This window comes from Trichechus manatus, unplaced genomic scaffold, assembly GCF_000243295.1.
Source record: "Trichechus manatus latirostris isolate Lorelei unplaced genomic scaffold, TriManLat1.0 scaffold00017, whole genome shotgun sequence".
NCBI classification, from domain to species: Eukaryota; Metazoa; Chordata; class Mammalia; order Sirenia; family Trichechidae; genus Trichechus; species Trichechus manatus.
Genome location: NW_004443953.1, coordinates 26330025 through 26339559, shown reverse-complemented (window position 1 = coordinate 26339559; position 9535 = coordinate 26330025). Strand labels below are relative to the sequence as shown.

The 9535-nt window shown below is 37.7% G+C and overlaps 1 protein-coding gene across 4 annotated transcripts in view; it reads right to left on the bottom strand.

The window, feature by feature from the left end:
• Window positions 1-1093: 1093 nt before the first annotated feature.
• RWDD1 (RWD domain containing 1) overlaps window positions 1094-9535 on the bottom strand; it is a 30960-nt gene continuing 22518 nt past the window's right edge. For all 4 annotated transcript variants that reach the window (XM_004372492.3, XM_023727710.1, XM_023727709.1 and 1 more), the window contains exons 4-7: window positions 7052-7195; window positions 6229-6361; window positions 5689-5751; window positions 1094-2483 (exon numbers count right to left, since the gene is read on the bottom strand). In XM_004372492.3, coding sequence (XP_004372549.1) covers window positions 2362-2483; window positions 5689-5751; window positions 6229-6361; window positions 7052-7195 — 462 coding nt within the window. In that variant the 3' untranslated portion in view covers window positions 1094-2361. The remainder of the gene's footprint in view (window positions 2484-5688; window positions 5752-6228; window positions 6362-7051; window positions 7196-9535) is intronic.

Sequence of the window (9535 nt, the reverse complement as noted above, 5' to 3'; positions counted from 1 at the left end):
TGTGTGTGTGTGGTGTGTGTGTGTTGGGAATGGGGGCTATAATGGAAAAGGGTACAGATTAAAGGCAGGAAACACAGTCTAGGTATGAAGTAATGAGGACAAATGTGAGAGAATCTTCAAGGGATACGTAAGACAGCAAAAAAAAAAAGAAAACAAAAAAAAAATTAAGTTTTATTAAAGCTGTCTTAAATTCTCATTATCAACAGGATACTAGTCTGAGTCCCACTCTGTCACATACCCACCACTTAGAGACCTCAGCAGCAGGAAGGCTTCCTCAGGATATTGGTGTCCTGTTGAAAGGCCTGTCCCACAGAGCCCGCTCACCACCTTAGTAACACACAGGACTATGCTTCTGCCATCATATGGCTCTAGTTCTTCTCAGACATTGAGGCCCAAGCTAAGCTACAAATACAGCCCTTTCAACAAAGCTTAGTTTAGGGCCTGCTCTTACACTAAGCTGCCAAAACAAGTATCTCTTCCACTAAAGACTGTCTAGCAAGATTGTACCATCACTATTTTTAGACTACCTGCCCACATCAAAATAAGTTCCTTTAAACACAGCCCTCTCTCCAGAGTTGTACTTAGCAGCCCAGTTTAAGGGATGGCGCTGTCCCTAACACCGTCGGAATGATTAACAATGACTTATCCCAGTCCTATTCTCTTTCTAGTCCCTTGGAACAATCTAGGGCATTCTCCACCAAAAGAGCATACCCTGATGGCAGTGGCTATTAGGCCACTTGATTTTGAAATTTTTAACTTTAGTTCCATGAGGCACCAAAGGGGGTCACACTGAAAAATTAAAGAATTAGTATCTCTCACGATTTCCCAACATGCACCTACCATTCCACAATGGTCCTTCTTTTCTGTATCATTCTGGAGGAAATGCATTAAACTTATTCTGAAGAAACCCTTGATAACTGAATGTTAAAGTCTATTTTCAACATTAAGAAGACAATTCTCTTTAACGTCTTTTTCTAAAGAGATTATCTTTCTTTAACAATAATCATATGAGGGGGGAGCAGAATCAATCTTGACTTTTCAAGGTCAAGTCTTCACTGACCTCACCACCACATTGCTCACCAACACTTTAAGCTTAATTGAATGGCTTCTTCCTGGTTCCATGCACCTGCTGATCAGCTTGACAAAGGATCTCTCCCTAGGAAAAGCAAGAATCTCACATAACAAACTTTTGCGATTCTCTCTGCACAGAAATCCTCAACATTACTGCTATTCCCTGGAAAGTATTAAACTCCCTAATGATAGTTTTGATTATCTTAAATAATTTATTTTTAACCATAAGGTCTGACTCCAAAAATAAATGTGGTATTCATACTGCTGTGTTCGTGGGGATGTGGTGTATATTTTTGACTGGAGGCAGCAATTTGCTATAGCACAAGTGATTTCCTATTGGAGTTGAGTCAATCCTCTAAAATTGGAGTGACTGGATTAACTTACATGAAGCCTGGCTCTCCTGCTTGTACATATCTGGCCCCCAAGTCAGTCACTCCAAAGTATTATGAAGGTTCCATATGTACATGGATGTTGATGTGTGGCTGCTGTTGCAGACAATACGCAACCCCAAGATCCTTTCACACTGGGTAACTAGAAAGAGGGAACACCAAAATACATAGACTTCAAGTTTTCACAACTGTAGGACAGTGCTTCTTAAGCAGGAGTGTGCTTCAGAACCACTGTGTGACTGGTATGTGAGATTTTCCTGTTTTATTATTCAGATTGGGGCTCAATGATTATGAATCTGAGAAGAGCCAAGAAGTACACGTTTAAAAAAAAAAACCAACTCCATAGATGATTTTGATTCAAATACTACTATAGACTAAAATACTATGATTCAAATAGTATAGGTTAAAATTGTATTTCCGGCTATAATATAGGCTACGGTTTTATTAAGACCTACATTTATCATGCCTAAAGGCTAGAATCTTGAAGGTTTAATGTTCTCTTCACCTCAGACCTCTAATACTTTATATGAATGACAACACAGAACCCAAAAGCAAACACTGCCTCCAGGGCAGAAATTCCGAGTTATTCCAGTTCATTGCGTATAAGCCCATGCTTGTGCACAGCAGAAGCCTCTCTTCAAGTCTTGGTGTTATACGCAGGATCTCTCTCCAGCACTAAATGATTCTAAACAGATGACTTTCTATCCATCACAAGAGGAATTAAACATTTTATATTTGAAATTTTAAGGTCAGTTTATTAAGTTCAATGATGAAAGTTATCAGAAGAATATTCTCCTGGGAATTATTTTTTCTTAGAAAAAAAGAAAGGAAAATCAAAACCCTCTCAGCATAGCCACAGATGCTGTGGCAGTCATGCCTCTCTGCAGATGGGGACAGTCCATTAGTCGGTCGAGTCGCTCTCTGGGTCAGCAGGATTGTAATCTGGATCATCCTCATCATCCTCCAGCTCCAAGTCATCCATTTCCTGGAACAAAGACTCATCTACTTCCACATTATTTCCAGCTGCAAAAGTCAAAGAGATTTCACAGTCAGTCTTACACTCAGAAATAAAAGACACAACTCATTGGCTGTACCATACAGAAACTTCCAAATGTACACGTGAGGCACACATGATAAAATCCCAAACTACAACTGCAAATCAAAAACGATCTGTACTGGTCAGCAGACTCAGACATTTTAGAGCAACTTCAGGCTTTCAGTTCATAGTCTAAATAGCCAGTTATAAAAGTAGGCTTTCTAGAATGAATTTTATTTAATTGATAGATTGAAAATGATCTCCACTCACTCTCCCCCAGTTCCCCTAGTAACCAATAATATACCCTTCCAAGATTCCAAATGTCTAAGCCCTACTAGGAAGCAGTACCTGGGCTCTGAATTAATCTGCATTAAACATCTTCACTCTTTAGTTTGTCTGAAGCAGATAAAGGTAAGGTGTTACAGCACTCTTACATCACCACAAATTGTTACATCTCCCTCTCTCACACTCCAGCCCACTGACATTCAATTTAATGGGAAGATGATGAGTGAGAATGAATCTTGCTTTATGCCTATGTACAGTTCAGTAATAAAATACAATTTTCTAAGCCCAGGCCAAGAATAACTGCTTCTGTCTGGGAGAAGTAGAGAGTCTTCACAGAGCAGATGGCATCTGAAATATCTTAAGGTAGAAATATCTAAGTGGAATCCACCAGAAAGAAAAGGGTCCAGGATGAAACAATTCTAGGCAGAGTATATGCAAAGGCAGAGAGGAGAGCTAAGACCTTGAATAATTCCAACTGGAACACAGGATTCTTGAGGAAAGATGCCTGGAGGCAAAACAGATGAGGGCCAGACTGAGAATTATCATGTTGGTCAATCTTTTCCTCTAAGCAGTAAAGAACTATCAAAGGATTTTAAGGAGGTAATATGACATGATTAAACATGGATTTTGGAAATACCACCTCAGAGGCAGCAACTACAGAGTAGATAAGCGACCTAGGAGGAAGGAGAGATTGATGTAGGTAGATACTGTGAGAGTCTACTGCAAAGTCCCGGCAAAAAATGATAAAACTCTCAAATTAGAAGAGGAAAGAGCTGGGAAGACAATTCAGAGGCAGAATCAACAGGCAGCTTTTGGTAAATTACTGGATATGAGGAGATACTTGATCCATTAAACAGGGAAAGAAGTCAAGAACGAATGAAGATACTAAGAACATCTAAATGAAGGAAATTAAGCTTTTTGGATCCAGAATTTCTCAGCAAAAAAGGAGGTAAGATGAACTCCTAAAGTGAGTAGTGGATAGAAAAGGACATCCTCGGTGTTTGCTTTGAATTTTAAGACTCTGTTATGGATTAAATTGTGTTCCTCAAAAAAGAACTGTGGAAGTCCCAAACCTTGTACCTGTAATTATGACCCTGTTTGGAAATAAGGTTTTTCTTTTGTTGTTAATGAGGTCATACCAGTGAATGTTGGATTCTAAACTTAATCACTTCCAAATTAAAACAAAACAAAACAAAACAGAATATATACGGAGACACACACAGAGCAGAAGACAGAGGACATGTGAGGATTATCTATAAGCAAAGGAATGCCAAGGATTGCTGGCAGATACAACAACTAGAAGAGAGTCTCACAGAAAGAATCAACATGCCCAAAATCCTGATTTGGACTTTTAGTCTCCAGAACTGTAAGAAAATAAATTTCTGCACTTTAAAGCCATCCACTTGTGGTGTTTCTATTAGGGTAGCACCAGGTAACTAAGCCTATAAAAATCTTGGGGTAGCTCAAGGGACAGAAAGGGCCACATAAACCAGAGACTTCATCAGCCTGAGACCAGAAGAACTAGATGGTGCCCGGCTACCACCAATGACCACCCTGACAGGGAACATAACAGAGAGTCCCTGATGGAGCAAGAGAAAGGTGGGATGCAGAACTCAAATTCTAGTAAGAAGATCAGACTTAATGGTCTGAGACTGGAGGAACCCCAGAAAGCATGGCCCCTGGATTCTCTATCAGCCCACATCTAAAATAATTTCCGAAGCCAACTCTTCAGACAGGGTTTGGACTGGACTGTGGGACATAAACTGATATTCGTGAGGAGTGTGCCTCTTAGCTCAGGTGGATACAAGAGACTGAATGGGCAGTTTCTGTCCAGAGGTGAGATGGGAAGGCAGAGAGGGCCAGGAGCCGGTTGAATGGACATGGGGAATCAGGGGTGGAAAGGAGGAGTGTGCTGTCACAGTATGGGGAGAGCAATTAGAGTCACATAACAATGTATAAATTTTTGTATGGGAAAAAATAATAATAAAAAAATCTTGGGGTAGCTGTCATAGAGAATGTAATAACATATATAAAAAAAATGCCAAGTGTCAGTAAGGGCCCAGCTCTGGTAAGACAGCATGATTTAGCAGTGGCTTACATCAACATCACGTCTTCACTTTCTCCAGGAAGTAATCCAGAATCAAGGTTGACAGGTCAAACACTAGAGTCCCCAACTGGCAAGATGGGGCTAACAGAAGGTTAATGGAGTGCAGAGCTCTAAGATGCTATTGGATATGTGACTAAATATGGGGCCCAGTTTAAGAAACACACACAGGCCAGAAGCTCCAGGGGACACAGAATTTATCTATACTGTTCTCTGCTATATCCTCAGTTGCTGGGACAGTACTTAGCTTATAATAAGGTACAATAAATATCTGTGGATAGCTGGATGGATGGTAGGCAAGAAGGGAATAAGGGCTAGAAGAAAAGGAAGAGAAGAAAAGCACATGGGACTAAATGCTCCAAGGACAGAAAGACTAGTAGGAAAGGTAAGAGTTTTTGGTAAGAGGACATGCTAGGAGTTCCAGATCTGAGGTTTTCATAAGCTCCGTGACAGACCATGGAATACAGTCTCATTTGACTTTATCACACATCTAGGTATTTGCAGACATACAGTCACCTGAGTCACAATGGCCCAGTTTACTCGTTGTTAGAGGCTAGTATGACCATACTTTTCTATGTGTTGCTATCGCTGATGCTGCTTAGTTGTCAGAAAACTTAAAAAAAAAAACACACTGCTATAGAATTACTTTCAGTTCAAATGTATAAACTGAACATTTTCAAAGACTCAGTCTTTAAAATGCATAGCCTTGGATGGAAAATTTTACATAAGTAATCACTCTGATTTTCACAGTTTAAAATTAAAGACAGCATATTATATAAATGCAGAAATCTAATTATTCTTACCATCCTCCAAGAACTGGATATCAGATGTGTCAAGGTTATGATCTGTTTCAAATAGCTGTTTCCCTAAAAGAAATAAATATGTTGAATTCAAATGGCATAGTATTGCTCTATCTTCCCTATAACCCTTTAAAAAGTATAATAATAAGAAAACAAGTCTGAAAACCTATGTTCTTCTGTGAATTTCAATAAATTTATAAACTCATTCAGTAGCTGAGAGGCATATAAAATGTAAAATGGAACAGGTGAAAACCTAGTCTGCCTCAGAGTCCTAGAAAAACAAATGGATTTGACTCTACCACTTTTAAGGCTTGTGATCCTGATGGTTATGTCACCTGCACCTCAGGATCTACCAGGTGCAACATTTATATCAAAAATAAGCCTTCAAAATTAATTACAAATTATATAAAGAAATACCATTACGTAGATATATTTTCTCTTTTTGTCCTAAATGCCTAAGTATATTATTTTCTTACAGAAATCTGTCCACATGATCCTCTGGCTATATAAGATGTGATGGGGGAGCAGGGAAAGATGTCATACCACTTAATTTATTTTTTCCTGCTTGTTCATCTTCTTTCATTCGTTTCTTTTTAATTTCCAAGAGTTCTGCATCAAACTTGGCCTTCCAACTTAGGAAATTCTCAATTGTAACAGGAGTGCCATGAAACAATTGCTTAGGGGGAAGAAAGGATGTAAGTCACCAAATAAGTGAGGCAAAGGTTCAAAAATAAAGCCTAATGCTATCTCTTAGACAGATTAATGTACCTCCTTTAGGAGAAACACAGAAAATTACTACTTCAAATTTTGAAATATTTAATCTGATTTCTGTCTGCACCACCACTAGCACTGATTTTGGTAGCTTACTTTGGAAAAGTCTGTTTTTGATTCTTATTACAAAGAACAAAGATAATATGCAATGTTTCCCCATAGCTATTCAATGTTAAGAAAAAAGGTGTTGCTGTCAATATTGACATATTTTGAATACAAATTCATTTACATCGATAACATCATAGCTTATCTGTTTTACTTCATTTCAGAATTTCAAGTCTCCTTTACATTTAGTACATATTTAAATCACTGTGGTGGGAGCCTTATAATTCATCTATCTGTATCATAGATGAAATAATTTATATTTAATAAATATTTATATTTCTTGGTCTTACTTGCATGAGCCCTTTACTGATTATTATTCATTACTCATGCTATATCATCAACCAAATTAAGAAACCTCTAAAATTAACTCTAGTAAATTAGTAAAATTTACTTTTATTTTTGTGATTTCTAATAATATATTGAAATTTCAAAAAAAAAAAACAAAAAACATTTAAAGAATACTGAAGGAAAACAGGGCTTTTTAATATACCTTTTCAGCTTCTTCTGCTTCTTTTTCTTTTTGTTTCTTTTCTTCTTCTCTTCTAGTTTTTATTTGATCTACTATTTCATTTAACTTTTCTTGCACAGCTGACACTAAAGTAAAGATCATTACCATACCAAGGTTTTCTTCTGCCTATGTGACAAAATAAAATGGTTGTGGTGAGAAACATACTTCTCAGAAAAATAAAACTAATGAATTAAAAAGCATTTAAGCGTAATCACTAAACTGCATACGTTTATAACATGATTATTAATTCAGTTACACCATGTGTTCCTTGTTGTCGTTAGGTGCTGTCCAATCAATTTTGACTCACAGAGACCCCATGTAACAGAGTAGAACTGCCTCCTGGAGTTTTCCTGGCTGTAATCTTTACAGAAGCAGATCACGAGATCTTTCCCCTGTGGTCCAGCTGGGTGGACCTGAACTGCCAGCCTTTTGGTTAGCAGCTGAGCACTTAACTGTTCGTGCCACCAGGGCTGGGCATAACGGTATCTTACATAAAGGGTGTGAATAATTTGTTGTATCTAACCTAACAGAAATTTCAGTAAATTTTGTTTAACAATAAGTGAAGGTAGAATTCAGAAAACCTTTTCCAACAATAACTAGTAACATTAGTGCTCCATCATGTTTTCAGTATTTTAGTTCCTTCTAAGTATTTAGTTTCTTCTGATATGTGAAAATGAACTGAACTTTGAGACCAAAATGATTTTATAATACAGTAATGAAGAATGTAAGTACTTTTATGATTCATCTTTACCTTTTGTACCTCTAAATTTGAAATGGTTTAAAAGTAAATTTAAGAACATCTCAAACTCATGAAAGCGTTATAATTCTAAAGTCTATTTGAAAGTTGGCAGAAATTGAAGTCAGAACAAAATAATCAATATATCTTGTTTCTCCATAGACAGCATTCAAAGAAATGGACAAAAAGACAATTTCAAAATATACTAGCCTGAATCTCCGTCCTTGAAGCGAAGGACCATATCATTTAGCAAGGCCGAGATCTTAAGCATTTCTTTGACAGGGCTGCCCAAAGCAGTATTTGAGAAAGTGTTTTATATCCTGGGTCCTCTATGAGTCCTAAGCTTCAAGCTAGATACTATAATCCTCCTCAGGGGGGGCTCTTCCATCTTGTCTATGTGCTAACGATCCTAAATCTATGATTAAAACCTCTCCTAAGTGCCAGACCCATATTAAAACTGACTGCTGGACACAGTCATTTGGATGTCTCACAGGCACATCAACTCTGAAACCATAATCTTCTCCAGAAAACCTATTCTCAGGTCATCCATCTCAGCGAATCACACCACCATCCACCAACCCTGAGCATCTTCATCCCATCATAAGCTCTACTACTATCTCTTATCTATTCTTAATTAACATTTAAATCCTCTCACTGTTCTCTGTCAATATTATTACCCTTGCCCAGGACACTATCATCTTTAGCTTGGAATACAACAGGAAACTCGTAACTGGTCTTTTTAAACCATATGGTCTCATCATCCCTGTCATCGACCTCCCCAGACTCTGAAATTCACATACACACACACACAGAGCTAATCTAATCAATAAGCTGAAGATATTTTTTAAAACATAAAAGTGATCTAATCACTCTTCAGGAATTAACCTTTTTAGTTTCATCACTTATCATAACCTACCTCAAAAAAGTTCACATATTTCAGTATAACTAGAAGTTCCAGGAAGAAATAAAGATTTCTCTCTCACCAGCATACCTCTTGTTCATCTACCCCAAAACTCTTCCACTCCTTTTACTGCATCACAAACTCCTCCTTCTGGTTTCAGCTTCTGCAGTGCCTGAAATCTGTGTCTATCCACACAATCCTATACTTCATCCATAATAGCATTTTTCACACAGAATAATGATTTCTAGTTTGCTAGCCCACATTCCTCACACTCTAGTGTCTATCTTGGCCATTTAACGTAATACTTGGCACATATCAAAAGTTTAATAACAAATGCCTACTACCCAAACCCAACCAAAACCAAACCCACTGTTACTGAGTTGATCCCAACTCACTGCAACCCTGTAGGACAAAGTAGAACTGTACTATAGGGTTTCCAAGGCTGTAAGTCTTTACAGAAGCAGACTGCCATATCTTTCTCCCGCACTACTACCTAAACTATGGTAAGATTACAGATCTCTACTTAAAATATTCACTCCACATAATGATCTAGTTTTGGACAACTCAGAAGTCATGTGGAAAGATGTATGAGTAAGAATCGACAGCAAGAGGTTTGGTTTTTTTGGTTCTGCAATTAAAGAAATGAAAATTATATACTATTTTCACTTTGTCATCAGTTTTTTCTTTTTAATGAAAACATCTAATGTTAGCAAATGTGGGCAAACAAATATCTCAAGGGCTATCGGTGACATCAAAAATTGGCACAACTAGTTCACACACAAAATGTAACAATCTTTGTTGGTTACCAGGGATGGGAGGGGTGGGGGGG